Below are 22,283 nucleotides of genomic sequence, written 5' to 3' on the forward strand. Positions count from 1 at the left end.
TGGGGCACCTGGGTGGCTCAATCAGTTGAGCAACTAACTCTTGATTTTGGCTCAGGTAGTGATCTCAAGGTCATGGAATCGAGCCCCACATCAGGCTCTGTACTCAGTTCTCTCCCTCCTACTCTGCCCCTCCCCCCTTTCTAAATAAATAAATGATAATAAATAAATGATAAATAATAAATAATCTTCTTTTAAAATTTTTAAAGAGAAAAATATTATATACATTTCTTCCTTAGTGACTTATGAAGGCCCTGTAAAAATATAGCACCACATACAAATGTTTTATTGTCTTTAAAACAGGATGAGGGCAGGAGACTATGGCTTCATAAATACATAGCTTTGATTCTGCCCTAAAGTCTGGGATGTCCAAAAATGAGTCTCATCCAAAAAATGATATGAGCCCAAAACTTTCTTTGATCCGTGATAGCCTTAATCATGCCAGACATTGTTTCTCTGGTGGAAAAACCTATAGTCATCAGAGTGGATTCATAAAATGGATAGTCTGTAATGAAGTAAGAATAAATAAGGAAAATAGTGAGAGCAGAACTGGGCTGCTGGCAAGAAACAGCAGACCACAAAACGCCAAGACGTACAGGGGCCTTGGAGCAGGACATATGGCCAGGTGTGCACCAACAGCATGATACACAACACATACCATTTGAAGGAAGACCTTGCTGATGGCTCATTGGTCCAAAATGTACAGCTCTTATCATATATAAATGAAGAAATACATCTGACGCCTCCCTCTGTCTCATGTAAGTTTGATCGGGGTACATTCCTTCACAAAGTAATTCCCATCAAGCCATGGGCCTGGCTGCAGGCCAAGCCAGTCATAAAAGCCTCACACACAATCTGACTTCGCAAAGTGTGAGTCGAGGCCCACAGGTCCCACCCCCACTCCTTCTATTACTTTCCTGACACCTTCCTTTCTATATTCTCTTATCACATTTTCCTGGCCCCAACACCTTTTTCTTCCATCTCTTGGGGGCCCTTTGCTCTCATTTCCACTGGTTGTCTAAAGCCACTCAATACAGTTTCCATCACACCCTCTGTTACAGTGTCCCATGCTCTACCATCAAACAAGGACATTAATTCACATTTAGAAGTGACTGATACTCTACCTTCTCCGTGCCTTCATGTCTATTTTCTGGTTAAGCAATTACACTTCCACTTTATGGAGTGCCCACAGAAATGCTGGGTACGGAGCCTCCCACGAGAGAGCATCCCCGAAGGAGCAGGTCAGGAAGGAGCACTGACAGTCCCCACATGCTGGGCTGCCCTCTTCTGGGTCCCCTGCCCCTACTTCCTCCCTCCTGCCACACGGTGTCACAGCCTGATCTTTACTTCTCTCCATATTAGCTCTTCACTAGAAAGGGGCAACTCCTACTGTGGCCAAGAAAGTTGCCCTTTCTTAAGTCCAGTGAGACTTGAGGCCTCAGTCCTGGTCCTGGGATCTTCGGCAGAGCCATTGGTCACCCAGGTCCCTGCACCTGAAAGAAGAGATCAGGGTCCCAAGAGCCATTTTTCCACGTGGGTTGCATACACTTCCTAATAGTTCCAGCCACCTGCTGCTGATCGTTGTTAGAGAGTAGCACACCGCACAATACCAGCGTGTAGACCATCAGACTGTCTTTATTGGCTTTAACTTGGGTTTGGTCGTAAAGCTAAATGTTAGACATGCTCACTTCCCTTGGTCTGTACTTGTCTTCTCACAGATTATGTTCATCTCACAACCTAAGGACACGCTGGCCCTCAGGTAAGGAAAGCTTAGCAGCCAGACCTCAGAATGGAGGGAAATGCAGGAAATGCACTGCCACGCCCCTTCTTCTTGAAGCACCTCAGCCCCTTTCACGATGCTTCGCAAAACTGATTTACAAGAAAGGAGACATACACGGGCCTGTACGGTGTCTAGTACCCATTTCAGACACCTGGTCTAAAGGGGATGGAGGTGTGGGAAATGATGTTAGTAATTCCAAGTAGTAAATGACTTTTAGGCGTTCTAGTTAGTTTGACAATGTGTTCCTATATTATTACATATATTTCGATTTGGTTCTGGTTTACTGTTCTGGGGATTGACAATACTTTGTCAAAAAGTGAAACCAAGCTACAAAATTATGACACGGAAATGAATCCCATTACCCTACCCCATTTCCCACTCGAGTGTGCTCTCTGTCCCTCTGCACGTCGGAGACTTACTGCATCTGGGCACAATAATCCACAATGTCAGCATCAGAAAAAAAAAAAATATATACATCCTCCTCTCCCTCTGCTTCTTTAAACCTGCTATCCTCAAGCTCATAACTTTGCTGGGGAAAGCAGGGAAAATCAGAGAACTCAGGTTCAAAACACTATCTCTTTTAGGTCCTTTAAGGTTGAAAGTAAGCAGCGATGGTGATGGCAAGTTCAAGTCACCCAAGAAAGCTAGCTAGATAATAATGTCAAGAAGAACCAGAAAGTGAATTTTCTCCCTGCAAAAACTGTGATACACAGTCCTCCCCAAAATCACTGGAAACGGACATTAACAGCGTGTAGCTGAGAATGTTTACGTTCCTCTTGTAATGTTATGCAAACTCCAAAGAATGAAAGAAAACCACATCTTTACTTCGTTTGTTTTATAAATGCTCTTACATGAGCAGTATGATTTGCTACAGCTCAGTTAATAATGGGATATAATGGTACTCTTGTGGGAGGGGAGGAAATACTCTAGTACTCTGAAGTACTCGCATTCTCAACATGAAACTCCACAAAGGGAGAAGAATTCCTAACCCTTAAAGTAAAATACACATGTGCCCACGTACAGATGTGTACACACACACTCACGCACACACATAAATATGTATTACTATTTGAGCACCTGGGTGGCTCAGTCAGTTAAGCGTCTGCCTTTGGCTCAGGTCAGGATCCCAGGGTCCTAGGATAGAGCCCTGCATCTGGCTTCCTGTTTCTCCCTCTACCCTTCCTCCTGCTCGTGTTTGTGCTCTCTCAATCTCGCCCTCCCTTTCTCTCTCACACACAAAAATAAAATCTTTTTTAAAAGGAGTATTACTAGCATCTTTGTGTTCCTTTCTTTAATATGTAAATCTAAATAATATATTCACAAGAAATAAAACATCAGTAACCCTTTAAAAACTGAAATGAGGGATGCCTGGGTGGCTCAGTTGGTTGGACGACTGCTTTCGGCTCAGGTCATGATCCCGGTGTCCCAGAATCGAGTCCCGCATCAGGCTCCCAGCTCCACGGGAAGTCTGCTTCTCCCTCTGACCTTCTCCTCACTCATGCTCTCTCTCACTGCCTCTCTTTCAAATAAATAAATAAAATCTTTTAAAAAAATAAAAATAAAAATAAAAATAAAAACTGAAATGACTACAATGGATGGATCCAAGGTTGAAGTCGCCTCAACATTATAGTGATTCTACCAACCTTACACCAAAATCATACTTTCTTTAGGTCCTATCTTTGGGTTCTGTCTCAAGTATCCTTTGTATTAAAAAAACTACACTGTTCGTTTACAGGCCATATTCAGTAAGTACTGACTCTAGAGAGCCTCAATGTGAAATCAGCCACTGTAGCTAAAAAGTGAGTCTCTGACCAGACTCATCCAGCCAGAACTCATGAATGGCTCAGCCATGTGTCCCCAGCACCCAGCTTAGTTAGTGCCCAGCATGTTCTAGGTGCTCAGCAAAATCTTTGTTAAATTGAACTTAAAATTATACCACAAAATAGATTCACTCTTTAGACCCTGACTCTATGGGTGACATCTCTCTGGGACTGATATGTGGGAAAACCCTACCACGTTTAGTATTTCACATTAGACATCGTCTCTGCAAAAGCTGATAGTAGCAGTGGTAATATATTTAAGATGATTGGCTTAGTATTTTTAAATATCTCCAAAAAGGAATACTACTGAACTTCGACGTAGGTTATCTATAACCATATAAAAATGGTTATATATTCATTTAGTAGCTACATGTACTATAATAGGCTGTTAAGAAATCTTACAAATAGAAGATATTCAAAGTTGGGTGTTATCTCTGCTGGAATTAAAACGAATAGGACAAACAGATACGGAGCCAGAATCCCTAAAGATCAGGTTAAAGAAATAATAAGGAAATCTTCTAATATTATCTGTAAATGATAACACGATGTTATCTTTGATCTTTGCTACAGAAATGTCCTCTGCTCTTAACCTCTGATTAATAAGATGTGTGGGTTTGCAATTGGCACTATCATTGTTAGCGTATTACAGGCCAAAAGAGGAGGACAGTAAGAAATCTTCACAAGTTCCAAAGGGAAGAAAACGTGGACAAAACAAATAATATTTAAGAATGAACTCTTCTGCATTAGGAAAACTGATAAATATCCCTACTGACCTTCTTCCTAATGAAATATCTTGAGTGGAATCATCTAAAAGTTTAATGCTCAATAAATTAATTTAGTCTTAAATGAAAGGTCACTCGATTTTCTTTTCTTTCTTAACCTTGGTAATATATTCATAGGCTTTTATCACAGTCATCTTTATATATTTTTGTATGTCTCAAATATTGCACAAGAAAATGTTTTAAGTACAAGGTGAACTTGTCAAGCAGTATCTGACAGTATCTTCCTCATTTGAATGATAAATTATCAAATGCTTCTTCCCTACAGAAGCTTCTTGAGGGAAAGTTAAAACTTCGGATGTTTTATGGGAAGAGACTGAGTTACCACAAATCATTAAACAACCTCCAGCTGTGAGTCTTCCTGGTCATTTTCCTACTGACCAAACATTCACTTTGGGCCCAGGAAGGACTTGCTTCTGCCATGTTTCTGGAACTTGATATTCCCCTCAAGGTTTGGTAACAGTGTCCTAAAGTTAAAATGACAAAGGAACTTTGCATTAATAAAGAGAATTTTAGAGCCGTAGTCAAATTTGGAGGAAATAAACTCCCCCTTTCTCCTTATACTGAAAATCTTTTCATATTCATGAAATCTCCTACTTCGGGGTGGGGGGACATAATGCTCTGCGGTGTCACTTGCGTAGGAAAGCCTGCCCCCAAAATTCAGTTAAATATTCCATTTAAAACTTTCAAAATAAATGTATTCTCTTCCCATTATTCTGGGTGCTCGGTAACTCTAAGAAGGTCAGTGACAAACTAGAGGGTTTCTGAGCTCAGTGGTTCAGAGACCTGAAAAACTATAATAAGTGAAAAATTAGAGAAACTACAGATAATGAGCTTCAAAAAGAAATGGCTCAGGGCAGAGGCGGGCTTGGGCATGACCTCTTTAGGCTCAGCACAGAGCCTGGCCAGAGCAGGTGATCAGTATATGCTGTTAAAAGAGTGAATCAGTGAATGAACCAGACAAACCCATAGTGGAGAAAGAGTGGAATGGAAAGGGGAAGACAGGTATCCCATGTTATTTACAGAGCAGTTGATGGCAGAAGCCAGGATGCTTGATAGCATTCTCAATACATAGTAGTTGCACATTAATACCTCATTGGGTTTTGACTCAATCAGTGGTCATTATATTTAAATGGCAGAATGGGGTCCCTTATGAAGACAGAGCTCCCATTTCCTCCACGGGCCAGGAGCTCAGCCAAGCAGTGGACGGAGCCAGAGGCTAGAATGTTGGGAGAAGAATCGAAGTCTCTCTCACACCTCAAAGGTCCCTTTCAACATCCAAACATCAGGACCCTGTGTTGTGTTTTGAAGCAAATGAGCCTGTTAAGACCTGTTGAAAGCTCATAATATTTTTCTTTTTTTTGTCTTTTATTAAAACCCCAGATTGATTTTCAGAATTTCAGGGCAGACGCCTTGGAGGTGACAGTGCCCTCAGCGAGAGGGAAGAGTCCCTAGTCTGAGAAGCACAAGCTGTAATTAATTACCTTAACGAGAAGCTCACCCTCTCCTCCAGCCGGGCTCCCCTTCAGGGGTTCTGGTGCTCCCCGTCTCTACAGAATCCTTCCACGTCAGTACACCGCCCTGCCTTGGTCTCCTCGCACACCCTGACAGGAATACAAAAAACACTTCGAAACACTTCCACATGCACCGTGGGGGCAAGTGTGCTCGCCTGTCTCACAGAATTTTTCCAGTGCTGGTCACAACTCATTCGTGGCTCAGCAAATGATCTTCCTGACTCCCAGCATATATTTCTCACAAATATATTTTTCACAAATAGAATGAAATGGAAAAGATAGGATAGAGGATGTCAGAATACCTCATATACATAGGTGTACATTGTTGCATGAGGAATTTGTTAAATAAACATGTGAATGTTGTTACATAGTATGTGAACATGTAAAATGGATTTATTATTGTGGGTTGAAGTCAAAAAAGTTTGCAAGCATCTGTTATAAAGGATCAGGAAGACAACCCTGACAGTTAAGAGAGACAGTGTTAGCATCAGAATTACCAGAGTTTAAGACCCAATCCTGACATTTATGTGCTCAAGAATCTTGGGCGCATCGCTTAACCCTCCGAGCCTCATCTGTGAAATACGGAGACCGTACAAGACAGCGCCTCATGTCCAATAAACACTCACTAAATGACACCTTTAAAAAAAAATAGTCTCCTGGGAGGACCATCCAACTCTATGGGGTCCCGGGGTAGACCTGGTTGCTCCAGGCCTCGTGACCCACGCGGATCTGGAGGTAAGACTGATGGGACTTTCTAGAAAGGACTCTCCCTTTCACCCACAAGTGTGATGATTGGATCTTAAATATCTGTGCTGGGGTTTTGCAATTATACAAATTATAGCAACCCAAACTCCTTTATATAGAGGTAAAAACTGGGAGACGCATTTCTCAAAACAGGGCTGAGGTGTGAGGAAACCCAGTTTTGTGAAATTGCTGGCTAGTGCAGGCGCTGGAACATCCCTCCCAACACGGAAACCCCCAGAAAGGCTGCCATGGTCCAGGCAGAGGCTTCTCAAGGAAGGGGCAGCGTTCCTCTCTGTCTCTACAGACCCTGTGACTTCCAAGGATCTCGTGTCTTGCGGCCCCCAACCTCCGCCTGCCTTCAGCAAATACCACGTAGCCGAACCTCAGCCTCAGCCTCAGGGATGTCGCCGAGGGAACTCAGTGGCCTCCTAGAACCACTGCCCATCTCCACGCAAAACGAGAGGTTAGCGAGGAAAGGAAGCCCGAAAACATGAGAAAGCTCCCCAAATAGACTCAAGGGGCCAGGGAGAAAAACAGCAATGCAGGCAAGAAATGGAGGAAGGCAGTGACAAGAAGTGAGAAAGAAAAAAGGAAGGAAGAGGGGAAAGGAGGGAGGGAGGAAGGAAGGAAGTTGGAAAAAAGTAAATAGGAAGTCCAAAAGAAAGATCTTAAAAAGCAAACAAAAAATAAGTGGAAAACAAAAAGGAGGAAGACAAAAGAGAAAAGAAACAATGAACGAAGCTTTGAGGACAAGAGACCCTCCCACGTCCCCAGGTTTGTTCACTATTCCAACAGAAGGAGCAGTGCCCACACCGGGCAGGGCAAGGAGACAGGAAACAGGGGCTCTCTGAACTCCCAGGGTCCTTCCCTCCTCACGAGTCTGGTCCCCAGGCCCAACGCCCATCAGGGAGACACGATCCAGGCTCAAAGGCCTCTGTGGAAAGAGACTGCGGAGGCTGACAGAGTCCAGAGGGACTAGAGACAGACACACCCCATCCTGCCCTCCAGGGCCAGGTGCCATCTCAAGTGCTCCCAGCCCAGATCCCCTGCCAAGCCTAGCTCCTCCCCATCCCAGACTCCCGGTGCCTTGTCACCTCAGAGACCCCCATTCCTACCCTCCAGTGGACACACTCAAGGGAATTCAGATGATTTTTCTGGTGGCCTACAGGGCTCAGCCCCACTCCTGGCATTGCAGAGAACTCAGGGAACAGGGCCCGTAACTATCGCCTGGACTGGCATCCTGGGAGTGTCTTGGCTCATTTGCAAAGGGAACCCCCTCCTGCCTCTCTGTCTTCTGGGGCTTCCCTCTTCCCCCAGGGGCTAGAAGGGGATCTGGCCTGGCACTGACTTCCTCTCTGGACACCACTCCTGTTTCCCTGAGCTTCCAAATCACACACAAGAGACACAACACGTGCTTGGAGAATATAACCCAGCACAGTTACGTCATTTCGGAGGGGCTCAGCTTCCCCAGCCCCGCAGCCCTGTGTCCGGAATCTCCCACCTCTCACACAGAGTGTGAAGGCCTGAACACAAAGCCATGTCCTTTCAGCTAAAATGAGCAAGAACCAAGATCAAGGTTTCTCAACCCATACTCGTGCAGCAAAAAGGGCAGGGATGGCTGCAGCCAGAGCGAGAGGAGAGCAGAGGGAGCTTCCCAGGGCAAGAAACTCCAGCCTCAGAAAATCTCAAGGGTGAGGCCCCACAGACATCCCAGCTCCTGGTGGACAAGCAAAGGGTCTTACTGGGCAGGCATTCTGTCTTGAACCTGCAGGGTCTGGGGCCCAGTCAGAGAGCCGGCCAAAGGCAGGCAAGCAAGCCGCTGGTGGCCAGGCGGGGCGAGGAGGAGATGAGGCACAAGGCAGAGGCCTCTGCGGGGCCTGCTGCCTGCAACCTGGGGCCAGAGGGACTCTCTGCTGTGTGGTACCTACTGGCTGCCAAGGTCACTCCCCAAAACCTGAGATTTTCCCTTAAATTGAAGACTAGGGATCCAGGAATCAGTCTGGTGGGCCAGCCTGGCCCCAGGGGTCAGGAAGGGCCCCCTAAGTCACTCAGGTCTCCCAGAGCTGCCTTTGAGGCAGAAATACAGAGCATCTTTGAGGACTCCTGCTCTGTCTGTGGAAAGGTGGGCAAAATGTTTAAAATACAATAAAAGCAAGGCCCGGGACGCAAAGGGGTCTCACTCCCTGTTTCTTTGGGCTGTCTGTGGGGTGTCTGTGTGCAGGATTTCTGCAGAAGATAGTCCATTTTGTTAAGCCTTTGAATATTCAAATTGAAAGTATCGCGCAATCATTGATTGTCAAATCATGGGTTTCTAGAGGTTTTAAATACTTGGCATGAGGGGGGAAAAACTCAAACCTATACCCGAAGGTATAAAACATTAATTCTGTTTGTCTCCTGCTCCGGGAACCTGGGTGCAGCTGGATGCTTTGTGAAACTTTAAAAATGTTGCATCTCTGCTTCTCTCCTTGCACAGGGGCCCTGGGAGGCGCCGAGTGCCTGGAGCTCCAGCACCCAGCCAGCGCCCCAGCTGCTGCTGACCACGATGTCGGGTAACTGGGCTGCTTCTCCTGGGGTCGGGTCACGCGAGCCAGGGGCCTTGCGATCCGGGTGCCTTTCCACAGCTTTTCCTGCATAGAACAGAGAGGCACAAAGTCAGGTATTGCCAAGTAGGAGCCGGGGATCCCGAGAGGGCACGGGCCACGCTGTGGCCGCTCCCAGCTCGGGGCCTGCTCCCCAGGGCAGAGGCCCAGAGGCCGGCTTGGCCGCTGTGGACGTCCGCGTACCCCGATCCCCCAGCCGCCCTTCCCTTGGCCACGGTTGTGACCCTGGGATGTGGCGCTGCGGACTCGGCGTGCCCAGAAGCGGCGGCGGGGGGAGCTAGAGGCTCACGGTGAGCCCGGAACGCGGGCCGCACGCGCCGCCGGCCGCGCAGGGGTGGGCGGTGGCAGCCCCTCTGCAGCCCCGGGGCCGCACCCCCTGCCCCCCGAGCCGCGAGGCGCTCGGCGAGCGCGTGTGGGCTAGACGGCACCGCCGTGAGGGCGCGGAGCCCAGGCCTGGCGGGCCAGGCGCGGGGCTCCCCGGGTCTGCGCGGCGAAGAGCGCCGCCTCCTTTCCCCGGGAGACCCCCTCGCTCCCCGGACCCGGCGCGGGGCCTCCCTGCTGCGCGGCTGCGCTCTCCGCAGTGGCCAGACGCGGCGCTGGCGGCCCTGCACTGGAGCCAGGCGCCGGGGCAGCCCGCTCGGCCGCCCGGCCGCCGGGAGCCGCGGGGCCCGGCCCCTCCCGCGCGATCGCCCCGGCGCTCACTCCAGGGTCGAGGTCAGGGCCGGAGCCGCCGGCGCTCCCGCGGCCCCCCCAGATGGCGAAAGCTCGCCGGCCCGGCCTCGCGTGGCCCAAAGCCCGCCGAGTCTCACCTGCTCACTGCGGCTCCGCCGGGTCGGCCCGGGGCTGCGGCCGCCCCGCTCCCGGCGCGCCCGGACTCCCTCCCCGCCGACCCTCCCGCGCCGCTCGGCCTCCCCGCGAGCCGGGCAGGGCGGCCAAGCCCCGCCAGCCCCGAGGGCGGCCTGCCCGCCGGCTGCACTGTCCCCGGAGGCTCGGTGCGCAGCCGAGAGCCGCCTGCACCAGAGAGGGGGGGGGGCGGCGGGAAGGGAGAGCAGGAGCGGGGGCCCGAGGAGGGAGGAGGAAAAAGATGGAGAGCGGGAAAGGCGGAGAAAGGGGGCGAGGGTGACAGGGCAGAAGAAAAGTTCGGAGGGTGGGAGTGCCCCGGGCCTGGTCCCTTCCCTGTGGTCGGTCTAGCAAGTTCCTCAGCGGCCCGAGGACAGGGCTCTCCAACGCGCACCCCCGCCCACCCTGTCCGCTGCTGTCCCCGGGGCTGGCTTCCAGACCAAGGGCATGTAGAGGTTAGAGCCTCCTCAGAAGCCTGCTTGGCCTGGTGAAGCCGGGACGCAGAGCTTCTTCCGCAAGGTGGGGGCATCACGGTGGGGTGGGCTGTCAGCGGCTCCTGCTTGCGAGGTGGGCCCCTCCCAGGCCCGTAATACCCGCTGCCACACGGCAGGCTGGTCCCAGAGCCCGAGGTTCCCCTAATTGAGCCAAGGTGGTGAGCTTCCCTAGGCTGCTGTCCACATTCCTGAGCAGAAAAACCTGTGTGCTATTGGTCTAGGGATAGGGCCTAGCCTGGGATGGGTGGCCCCACAGATACCCATAGGTTCTGTTCCCACTAAGGCCCTGAAACCTGCCCAGCTTCTCCTCATCCTTTGAAGTTGGAGGAATGTGGGGTTCCTTCCCACCTGTCTTTCAGCATTCTCTTTGCATTCTTCAAACCTAGAAACCTGGTCTCCTGCGTCATAGCCTATAACGAGGACCCCTCCCCCACATCCCAGTCTGACATCCAAACCTCCTGTTGGACCACTGACTCAGTCGCTTTTCCCCCAGAAAAACCGAAGGTGTACCAAGGTGTCCGGGTCAAGATCACAGTGAAGGAGCTGCTGCAGCAGAGAAGGGCGCACCAGGCGGCCTCAGGGGGAACCGTAAGCATCAACCCTTCCCGGGCTCCCCACCTTGCCTTCGGCCTCATTTAACCCTGTGTCTGGAAAGGTGTTGGAGGCCACACTAAGCGCCGTCACCGTCCCCAGACCTGGCCTTACTCAGCGTCTTTATAATTTTTCTGCCCCTTACCCCCCCACACCCCCCCACCGGAAGCCCCAAAGAACAGGTAGAGAATGTCCTGGGGTTCAGGATTTGGGGGGGAGCTCATCCCTCACTGATCATAGTTGAATATAAACAGCTTGTTGGCCTGGTGCTGGGAGAGGAGCCCCCAGCAGCTAAGTAGGTTGTTATGCTGGGAGGAAGACGGTGTGTGGGCCCTCACACGTGCAAAGAAAGTCTCTCCCAGAAACTCATGTCATTTTAGCGAGCCCTTCAAGGAGAGAATCTCGGTGCAAATGCCCTCTGCTTCTCATTCGTATGAAACCCAGCCTCTGGTGTCATTTATCTGTAAGTCACCAGGCATAGAAGGTTCCCAGCAGAAATGGGCCATGTGTTTGCAGAAGAGACAGCTCGGGGTGTAGAATCACCTCCTTCGAATGAAGCCTTAAGCCGGTCCTGGTTATCAGGAGGTGATGTGGGCAGTCCTAAGGGTACCCTGCCACTTTTTGTACTTTCTCAAGCAGACGGTGCTGCCACGAGTGCTCAGGGCAGCAGCAGAACCAAATAAACTAGGCGGGGTTCTCCTCCAACAGAGCGTAATTCATTGCTGAAAGCCCTTGATCGGACCTCTGCCGGTGGGTTGCTTGTGCGCCTGCGCGATGTGACAGCGGCGTCCGTATCACTAGCGTTAGGACCTGTCCCGTCTCTAGCTTCTGGCATCCTCCCTGCAATGGTTTTGGAGCCTGGTGCTGTTTGTGCGCAATGTTCGACTTTCTTGAAATGGGTCTTTGTGGGAAGAGGCAAATGATATAGGAGTGGGGAGCACAGGTTCTAGAACCAGTGGCCTGGGTTCGGATCTCAGCTCCTCCGTGGTACATGTGGATCCTGGAGCAATTACTCGGGGTCATCACCTGTGTCCGCATCTTTAAGCTGGAGACGATAGGATTTTAGGAGGGTTAGATGAATTATGGCATATAAAGCACTTGGACGAGTGCTTTCCATTTAGCAAGTGCTCCATAAATGAGAGCTGTCATTATCATGATTTGTGAAAAGCAACTAAAATTACAACCAAGAACTGAAAGCCAGCTCCCCAGTGATGTCCATTCACTCCCTTTGCTCAGAGTTTCAAGCTCAAGTGCAAGCGTGCTGTGGTTCAGCCTGTACCTACCACAACTTTTACATTCATTGGAGAAGTTAGTATGTAACTTTAGCTAACATAAAGCTTCCTTCCATTTGCAGAAGGTTTGTACAGTGGTTAAAAGATAGCACTTTTGCACACTCCTTATCTCATTTAGTTCTTATAACAACCAGGTGAGGTAGATGGATGGGGATCTGCATGCTTCTAGTCCAGCTGAAGTTCAAAGTCTTACAGTCAGTTTAAAGGCAGAGCTAAAAACATGGCCAGGTTCTTCTTAACTCTTCATGTAAAAACAAAAACACATTCCCACCTATTGGTTCCCTAAATTCATCCTTCTGGTAGTCTCAACCATCAATTCCTTCAGTTCAGAGATGGTTATAAAATTAATAAAACCAGGAACAAGAGAACTGGGAAATACCTCTGATGCAAAAAAAAAAAAAAAAAAAAAATCAGGATGTTCAAAACAAAGTATAATCTTTCATTAAGGAGCTTTGGTACATGGTAGAATTCTGCTTCAATGCACCTGGAGAAGTCCCACTTGGGCATGATGATTTTATGGCTGTTGGCCTTTCTCAGGTTTGGCCACCGTCCCCCCTTCGAGCTAACTGCAGGATTGAAAGCAAAGGATAAAACGACTTGTGTATCTGACCAGTATCCGTTTCCTGGAGCTGTGTGATTTATCTAAGTTTTTTCTGAGAGCTACTCGCCCCCCCACCACCACCCCCAAGAAATAATAAAGCAGTCCTTCTGAACCAATGCCTTTTGGGGACACGTACAGCAAGGCTCACCCTTCTTGGCTTCCTGGAAGATTATATCGGCCCAAGCGCCCTCACAGGCACAGGGAAGTAACACTGATGATTGAATCATGAGAACCAGCTGTAAAACCCCTCACTCAGAACCATCAGAAGGATCTGGGATTCTAGGAAAGCGGTAAGGGTATACGCAGCAGGCAAGGATGGCGGCTGTCAGGGGACGGTGTATGCCTGCTTCTTGGTAGAGAACCCTTGGTGTAGCAGAGATGATCTCCAATTTGTTCAGTGATCAAAGGACACCTCCAGGAAGCTTCAAGGCAAGGAGAGGGTTAATGCTATCAACTATATAAAGCAGGAAAGTATTTATCTTGATTTATTATACACAATTGTGCCCACCATTTGAAATCTTGAAGGCAATCATGAATGGAAGTCATAGATTGAAGCAAATGTCAGGTGACAAACAGTGCCAGGAGAAAGGTGTGCATGTCAGATTTTTTAATTTGATTTAAAAAAAAAACTTATTTCGGCCAGATCAGTTTGTAAACAACCCTACACACACACACACACACACACACACACACACACACACACACACATTCTTTTACCTTTAGGAGAAAGGGAAACTTGAGTTAGTATTTATGAAAGGATATACGTTACCCTTCTTTAACCATTCCCTTTTTTTTAAAAGCAGCCTGGATGTGTTTTTATAAATTGTAGACTTGGATTTTTGTGCCGTTTTGAAACCTAAGAGAAAGGTGCCTTTCTTTGTATTCTTGGGGTGAAGGAGAAAGTGAACCCATGGCTGGAGAGATAATATCGAGCAGGAGACTGTAAACAGACCTGAGGGAGATAACCTGGGTAGGCAGACACACAGACCATTCCCGGAGAGGAATGGGGTTAATGTGAGCTCAGCCATAAAGCAGATTTTTTAAAAACCCACTCCTTCCAAGTCCTTCAGCTCAAGGTGCAGCCAAATATTTGCATAAAGAGCTGGTGAAGGATTCCAGCTTCCTGGTTCATGACATTACGGCATGGATCATTTTCAAAATTAACGCCACCTCCTGCTTCAGCAGCGGCCGACAGCCCCAGAGGCACGCTATATGGGAGTAAGTATGCCTGTAATCTAAGAGAGAGAGGCGCGGTGAACTTGGCTTCCCAGCACAGATCACGGAGCAGTGCTGGTCCCTTTAAACTTTAAAGGCACCATCTGAAATTTTTTTTTTAAGTCCTAAATTACTCAGTACAATTACCAGTTCAATTGGAAGGTACAGGCTGCTTTACTTTAAATAGTTAAAAGGGATAATCTCATAAATTTCACTAAATCTCAGGTATTCGGGTAGAATAGTGAAAAAAAGCAACTCATACAGAGTTTAAAGACTGAGCATTACCTAGAATGTAGATAGGCTTCAGCTCACGGACAACAGCTTTAAGGACATATTTTCTATCGTAACATTTCATAGCTAGTAAGCATGCGTGCCTACTTTTAGCTACTCGGGATTAGCAAAGTTAGGAATTGTGTCCTTGTGGAAGAACAAATTCCTAAGCTAAGCCTCCAGAGAGTGTACGAAAATTTTGAAGAGAACGATGGACTAAGTCACAGAGGGTTGGGATTAAATAAGTTTAGCTCTTATTACTTTTAAATTAAATTGTTTAATAGAAAGGCTGTTTACTGGGCATACTCGAACTATTCCATTCCTCTGTAATCTACAAATCATTTGAATTCATTTTTATCTACACTTAAATTTAAAATTTAAGTGGGAAAATCTATTGGGGGAAAAAACCCAAGCAAACATAAAAACTGAATTGAAATAAAGTTGGTTGTATGTAATGACAGCCACCTTTTTTTAGAAAAAAGAATCTGGCTTACCTTAGAGCAGAAGGCACCAAAGTTCATGGAAATGGGAAATGTTCATGGGAAAATGTCTTCACTTTCTCCTGAGAGCACTGAGTCCATGGTCATGTTCTTGCTTTGGCAGCTGCCCGGAGGCAACGGCGTCCACCTTTCAGACCCAGCCCCACCATCTTCTGCAGGTCAGTACGACGCGTGTCACGGTTCCCTCAAAATCTCTTTCAAAATCCATCTCAGAAAAGTATCTCAGTGCTTGATTCAGGGGTAAAGATAGACACCACCATTTAATTGGAATCCAACCAATCAGAAGGGGAACCAGGCATAGTGAGTCCAGATCAAGCCCAGCAAGGCAACAAGGGCACACTTTTGTCCTTCTTTCCCAAAACGTCTATTTGCTGCTTCCTATTCTGTCCCGAGAGTTAGTTCTTTACATTTGCTCCAGTTTCTCATCGCCAAGTCATTGAACTTGACTAACAGATCGGAATCATTTTCAGAAACTTGTTGTCGTTTTTATGGGACTTTTAGATGGAATACAGGACACCCTCAGGTTCTCGAATAATGCCTTTGCTCCTGCTGATTTAGTGTCTAGCCACCGACAGGGGCTTCCCTCCCCTTCCTCCCTCTCTCCCCGGGAGGCAACTCGAACAACTGCACATTTTCTCAGCCCAGTTTGAGTAACTGTATTACCTACGCCAGCCAGCAGGTAGGTGTTTCAGGAGCTCAGACACAAGGAAACCTGTGCTTATGGTAGCTCACCCCTGAATGTGCCACTTTCTCTTAACCTTAAGGAACCTTGAGACTTCAAGAAACCCAGTGTTCTAGTGTCATCTAATGGATACACTCTAAACCTGTCTTCTCTGAGCCTTTAAGGCTGATGATCAGAAATCGAACCTATTTATAATAAAACAGAAGAGGAGTCTCGTTTTCAGAATTCTGCGTGATGGGTGGCTAATTTAACTCCGTTAGCATGTGAAAATATTTCCTAAGGACACATCTTTGCTTTTTGTACCTAATAGCAAGCATTACTGATTCACTTTACATTCTTGGTTTCTATTTTTATCATTTGTGTTGCCATTTTTATCACTCCTCAAAATTTAAGTTACTGAGAAAATATGAAAAGGTTAGCAAAGCTACAAGCCTAAATCAAGAGACTTGTTTCCCATGACCTCAGATGTTTTCCTAAAGCCTTCCTTCTGAGAGGTGAGACTTACTTGAACCACAGATAGGATGTCGATGCCTTATCGTCCAAGAAAGTAGAGTCTTGAGCCATTATTTGACTGTGACAATTAGACACAGGTTGGACTGACATTCTTTTATTTGTGCCCTGGTCATATTTACAGCCACTCTCCACATTATTAACCAGATTTGAGCAACTGGGACTCGAATTCACTAGAGCAACAAAAAACATCCAGTTTGCCTGCCTGTTTACTTTTCTAGAACTTCTTAAGCCCCGCTCCTCCCTAACATGGTAAAATATTCAGAATACAGTATTCTATTCAAAGTCATAAGTGCAACTTTTAAACAAACAAACAAAAAAGTCTCTCTTTTTCCCTTTCTCTCCTAGGGCTGTATTTGGAATCTGAACCGGTTTCTTCCACATCCAATTCCTTTCAACCCCGAGAATTTTCCAGTTGTGTTTCTTGTGAAGAAAATACAAGCTGCATCGACCAGGTGTTTGAGTCCTACCTTCAGACAGAGACACACCTGGACCCCTTGCTCAATTCCACGCAGAGCACGTCACCCTATTTCCCTGACAGCTTCCAAGCTGCCCCTTTCTGCTTTAACCAGAGCCTGGTAATTTATCTCCGTTCTTTGCAAAACCTGATTGTTGCCTCTTCTGGAGTAGTAAGGCTTTGTAAGAGGGTTTCATCATCTCATGAGAAATCATACAGACCCTGTCAACTAAGAAGTCATCCAGGAAACAGCCCAGAAGCCAATTAAAAATCAGTGGGGGTTGGAGTAACCACACATGGCAGGGGGCAAACCTTTGGGTACACACGATTATGATCTCCCAAGGCAGCTACACCCGAGTAAAGTGGTGTGTGCCCATAAAAAGATTTCCTGGCAATCTTCATTGAATGTTTTCAAACTGTAGTGAAGGCATCTGTGAATTGGAAATCATTGACTTAAGTGATGGTCCTTGGATCTTCGAGTTCTGGAAAATGACATTAAGGCTTCGTCAACACAGTACCAAACTGTCATCCCGATAAGGGGTTTTTGTTTCATTTTGGCACTGAGCTGGTCCCACTAACTGGTGTTTTGGGTCTGATATAGGCATGAGAACTCATTTGGGTCTGAGACTGCTAATAAAAAAAGAAGCCCTCATACTTCAGAGAATTTGGATTCTCTGTTCTTGGAGAACCTCCCGTGCTTGAAAATGTGATATCATTTAAACGCAGTAAGATTTCCATTAGTAGACACCAGTTGTTTGAGATGTCTTTTAGATACTCCTATAGTTTTTTAAACCGAAAAAGTAAGTTTTTTTTTTTTTAATGTACATATTTTTTTCTTTTGGTTTGTCAAAAGTCCATGTAGGTATCAGACTAAATTTTCAGGATATGAGAAATTAACTCCAAGAAAATAAACACCAGACCCCAGTCACCCAGCTCCCTTTTGGCTTCCAAAGAAGGCTTTCTCAGTAATAATTGTAGACCAGCCTAAGAGAAAGCAGAGGTACATTTCTCCTCTGGGGATAAGACTTCAGTGAGGGTAGTTGTGCATCTTGGAGTCTGCCAGCCACGGGCGCACTGAAGAGCCCAGTGGTACCTGTGTCTGGTTCGCTTTGCTCTCCACGATTAAGGTTTGAAGGAACATCCAAGGTGCCACCTGCAGCTTCTACTGTGGCCCACAGCAAGATTTGACGTGCAGGTGACTTGAAGCACGATGGGATTTTGTGGTTTAAGAACAAAGCGTCCTCTAAAGTAGGGTTACAACAAAGGAAGCCAGTGAAGCAAGGCGATTTATTGTTGGGGAAGAAAAGGGCAAATATAGACTAAGGTGTCCTGAAATCATGCAGTCAGCAAATAAAATTACTTCTGCAGCCCTGGGTTGGGCTGGGTGTTTTGTTGTGTTGCATTGTCCCCTCCCTACTGTTCTTACTCTTGAGTTAATAAATCCTCTCTATTCAGCTTTTTGAATCCTGTCTAACTGATCAAGCTCTTTGTTCCCTGGCTTTCTCTAGACCCCAGGATCGTCTTCGGATTCCTCCGCTCTGTCTGGTTCCTTAGACTACAGTTACTCGCTGGCTCAGCTACCTGCGTGCGCTCCGGAAAATTACAATTCTCCCCCTTCTCTGGACCCCAGAAACTGTGGCAATCCCTCAGAAGAGTACTCCTACTCGCACTTGCCCTCGTACACTCAGTACGACTGCTTCCCCTCCGCCGGCCCCTCGGTCTGCTACTGCACATCCTGTGAGGCAGAGCACGTGGACACCCTCAGAGTGGCGGAGTGCTTTTCCTACCCCAGCACAGACTATGTGAACTTGGCCCCCTCAGCAGCTGTGGCCAGCGAGTTCTATAAAAGGGGAACAAACTGGGACATCTGCTATAGTTAATAGCAATTGCATTACCTTGCAACACGGTGTGAGTATCTGGGTTCCTTCCGCCACACCAAATGACAACTCGAAACATGCAGCCTGTTAACAAAGTATCACAAAGCCCCGTTCCCGTGTCACATTTCCAATGTTCTGATGCTCGCTTAGGCATTAGTACGAAGTCGTCAGATCTGGTCATCGTGCCACTCCTACTTTGTATGCTTACGGTTAAAATTGTCGTAGGGAGTGTTCAGTTTTCCTTTTCTATGTAACGAACAAATTCTAATTTTTTTAACTAATAAATTTTGAATTATTAAACGTTGGCTTATTTTTTTTTAATTTTCTGATGAGAGTTTCCAGTTGCTTTGAATAATACCAATTAATTCTGGAAATCACCAATTACTTCTCAATATTTTAATCTCACTAATTCATGAATTTTAAATTACTTTAATTTGGCAAGATGCCTGGGCTGTCATAGGAATGGAGGGTAGACACAGCTGTGATGGCTGAAAGCGAGAGGCAGCCTCACCTCCAAACGAGGGTGTACATCTTGGAGCCACATCAGAGAAAGACATTTATGAATCATTATAGCTTCTTGTATCTAACATTAGTCAACAAAATGTTAATATGTCCAAAAGGCACATCTTGCCTACAGCAATATTAACCCATAGATCATTCTTTTTCATGTCCAAAGTGTTGTTTTGTAAACTTTCTGGGCAAATACTTGATCTTTTTTTCTCCTGAGAACTGCCATGCTGTTGATGGACCACAAAGTCTGGAACTTGTTGTTACCTCAGATTTCCAAATTTCCACAGTAAGTCCTTAAACATGCGCTTGTTTTTTTTTTTTACTCGTTTTTTACAGGTTGGTTGAGACCATCGACCACATTGTTCGTGACTGAATTTCAGAGTTCACTGCCTCTGATTAATCCATTTGAACGAGCCCAACCGTCGTTCAGGGTAAAGAGGAGTCACTTAAGTTACGCATGTCAGAGTATACTGTTCCATCCTATTTGCTGAGGGCATGGAAGCAGAGGACCTAATCCCTGCAGTGAGTCCCTGAAGTCTTGGGGGAGCGGGCATTTTCCATGTCCCAAACTTCCGCACAATGGCACCAATGGTACCATTGGTCCTGGCCACAGCTACCATTTTCCGAGCCCTCCCCGAGCACCAGAGTTGCCTTCGGGTTTTCTCAGTCCTCTCTCCTCTCACGCAAGCTCCACAACAACACTGATGGCAAAATCAGGAGTCTGAGACTCAGAGAAGTCAAGTCACCCACCCAGTGTTACCCAGTCAGGAAGTACCCGGGCTTGGGTCTGAAGAACACTGGAGCTGTGCTTTGTACTCACTCTCTGGAGGTGAAAAATCTGAGCCATCGTTGGTGAAAGACTGCTGTGGAACCTGTGAAATCACCACCCACCCCATTAAACTCCCACTTCCTCCTACAAACACAGGTGTGTCCCCCACACAGCCAGTCAGAGTTCTCCAGAAGGGCCGGCTGTCCACAGATATGAAGGTGCCAAGCACGAGAGCCGAGGCCCCCACTCTGGGGACTGAGGGAGAGAAGCTGACAAACCACCACCTCTGTGGGCCTTGTTCTGTCAGGAAGCACACAGGCTTTCAAAATGACATGCCTAATTGTCACCTCCCTGGGGACTCCACTAAGGCTCGGGCAAACAGAACAAGTTGCAACCTGCCTCCTGGGATAGTTGTGCCCAGGAAATAAAACAATCACTGCCTTTCTGAGATGCCAATAAAATGAAATTTTTTTAAGAGTTTCCAACTAAATGGAAACGGGCCTGGCATCGAGAAACATCTGTTGGGACAGACGGAAACCGCGGCATGCCATCTGCCCCACCCCACCCCGGCTGTCCCAAGGGACAAAGAGCAGAGAACCCAAAGATGACCAAAGCTTGACACAAAAATATCCTTTTCCTGTTGCCTTTCTTTCTTTCTTTCTTTCTTTCTTTCTTTCTTTCTTTCTTCTTTCTTTCTTCCTTCCTTCCTTTCTTTCTTTCTTTCTTTCTTTCTTTCTTTCTTTTCTTTCTTTTTTCTTTCTCTTTCTCTGCTTCTTTCTCGCACCTTCCAGATCCAGTATCTTGCAGATCTCACAGGGACTGCTTGCTCCTAGCTTCTTGTTCTTTCTTCGTATGTCCCTTAGTGTTGGCCTAAATCTAGTTTGGAAAAAGATTCAAAAAAGACTGTGACACACGGGCTAACATAGCTCACGACACCTTAAACTGGTCCGGAAGAACTGACCAGATATTTGGGCCAACAGGTCGACCGCGCAAGAGGAGGTGAATGAACACGACCCACCGGTCTCCCAGGCACTAGCTGAGCAGCACACACTGAGCAGCTCAGAGCCCTACAGCAGCAGGGAGAGCGCCACCCACAGAGCTGGCACAAGCCAGAGGGGCTCTCATCACCGTATCCCGGGGAGGCTGCAGAAAATCCAGATGCCTGTGCTTCGGAGTCAGAAAGGAGGATTCAGTAAGTCTGTGTCCAGTAGGATTTCTTTAACTCTTTATTTTGAAATTATAGGAAATTACAAAAATAATGCAATAGCCTTTATCCAGCTTCTCTCAGTGGTAACTGACCCTCAAATAACTATTGTATAATATCAATATCAGGAAGGTGATATTAGTACGATGCTAACCAGACCATGGATATCATTTTCTTTATAGCATGCATTTATATGTTGTCGGTGTCTGGAGGTTTCTTTTTTTTTTTTTTTAAGATTTTTATTTATTTATTTGACAGACAGAAACCACAAGCAGACAGAGGCAGGCAGAGAGAGGATGAAGCAGGCTCCCCACCGAGCAGAGAGCCCGATGCGGGGCTCGATCCCAGGACCCTGTGATCATGACCCGAGCCGAAGGCAGAGGCCTTAACCCACTGAGCCACCCAGGTGCCCCTGTGTAGAGGATTCTATGAATAAGCATCAGTATTTTTTTAAACTCCCCTCCCCCAGAAGAGCCTAATACACAGCCAGGGCTGAGAACCAGTGGTTTTGTCCAATCGACCCTTATCCCACCGGCGAGGAAATCGAGCCCAGAGTAGCTAAATGACTTGTCCAAGGACACCACTGTCTCTCAGCAGGGAAGGCAGTGAACTTTCTCAGTCCAAAGATCTTTACCGTATGTGCAGTTGTTACAAGTCAACAAGGTGTTATAAAAAAGAGCAGATTGTCTTAGGGTTGAAGCAAGAGAGGAAGGGGCATGCGCCTCATTTTTGAGGTCACTTTAAGGGACACACACAAAACACAACCTTGGGTAGCTCTTCCAACCTCATCAGGTTGTTGACAGGCAATTGTTTCAAAATTCCACAAAAGCATGGGTCTCGGACAACAGTCCACATCCCCCCACATTCATTATTATCATTAATGGGCTCCAACCTGAAGGGACTGAAGGGTGGGCGTCACATGGGAATTCTTCGACTTTCTCTCTGCGTGCCTCCTCCTTTCTTCGTGCTGCAAAGGGACTTTGCATGTTTGGGGACACATGCCAGACTTAAAGCCACTTCCGGCCATGCTCTCCTTCTCTTCTCATCTCTGCTTTCAGGCCCTGAGCTGGACAGGTGGGAGAGATTGCCTACTTTCTGCGGCGCTTGGTGTCTCCACTTTAGGTGTTTTTTGGCCTGAATAAGGCACAAAGATGTTTCTTCCTTTGCCCTCAGCCTGCTCCCACACGGTGAGCCTCCAACTGCTCCCCGTGTCCAATGCGGCACACTCTGCGAGCAG

The 22,283-nt window shown here is 47.2% G+C and overlaps 1 protein-coding gene and 2 long non-coding RNA genes across 5 annotated transcripts; 1 reads left to right on the plus strand and 2 right to left on the minus strand.

Annotated features, from left to right (window-relative positions):
* Window positions 1–976: 976 nt before the first annotated feature.
* LOC116855581 lies at window positions 977–6,342 on the minus strand. The gene is made up of 3 exons (XR_004380386.1): window positions 5,861–6,342; window positions 4,720–4,843; window positions 977–1,490 (listed from the first exon to the last, which is right to left on the minus strand). It is a non-coding gene; the product is annotated as an uncharacterized LOC116855581 (long non-coding RNA).
* Window positions 6,343–8,938: 2,596 nt separating this feature from the next.
* On the minus strand, window positions 8,939–10,115 carry LOC116855556. The gene is made up of 2 exons (XR_004380379.1): window positions 10,044–10,115; window positions 8,939–9,261 (listed from the first exon to the last, which is right to left on the minus strand). It is a non-coding gene; the product is annotated as an uncharacterized LOC116855556 (long non-coding RNA).
* On the plus strand, window positions 8,968–18,847 carry COLCA2 (colorectal cancer associated 2). Of its 3 annotated transcripts, none has more exons than XM_032838384.1 (5): window positions 8,968–9,183; window positions 11,062–11,156; window positions 15,013–15,195; window positions 16,578–16,807; window positions 18,195–18,847. In XM_032838384.1, the coding sequence occupies exons 1-5, from the start codon at window positions 9,056–9,058 to the stop codon at window positions 18,564–18,566; spliced, it is 1,008 nt and encodes a 335-aa protein (XP_032694275.1). In that variant the 5' UTR covers window positions 8,968–9,055; the 3' UTR covers window positions 18,567–18,847. The 3 variants fall into 3 exon arrangements, with proteins under 3 accessions (XP_032694275.1, XP_032694277.1, XP_032694276.1); XM_032838386.1 differs by having other exon boundaries at window positions 9,120–9,183; window positions 15,138–15,195; XM_032838385.1 differs by lacking the exon at window positions 8,968–9,183 and adding an exon at window positions 9,916–10,226 and having other exon boundaries at window positions 15,141–15,195.
* Window positions 18,848–22,283: the final 3,436 nt, after the last annotated feature.

Source organism: Lontra canadensis, unplaced genomic scaffold (genome assembly GCF_010015895.1).
Source record: "Lontra canadensis isolate GAN:19392208 unplaced genomic scaffold, GSC_riverotter_1.0 scaffold104, whole genome shotgun sequence".
In the NCBI taxonomy this organism is placed as follows: domain Eukaryota; kingdom Metazoa; phylum Chordata; class Mammalia; order Carnivora; family Mustelidae; genus Lontra; species Lontra canadensis.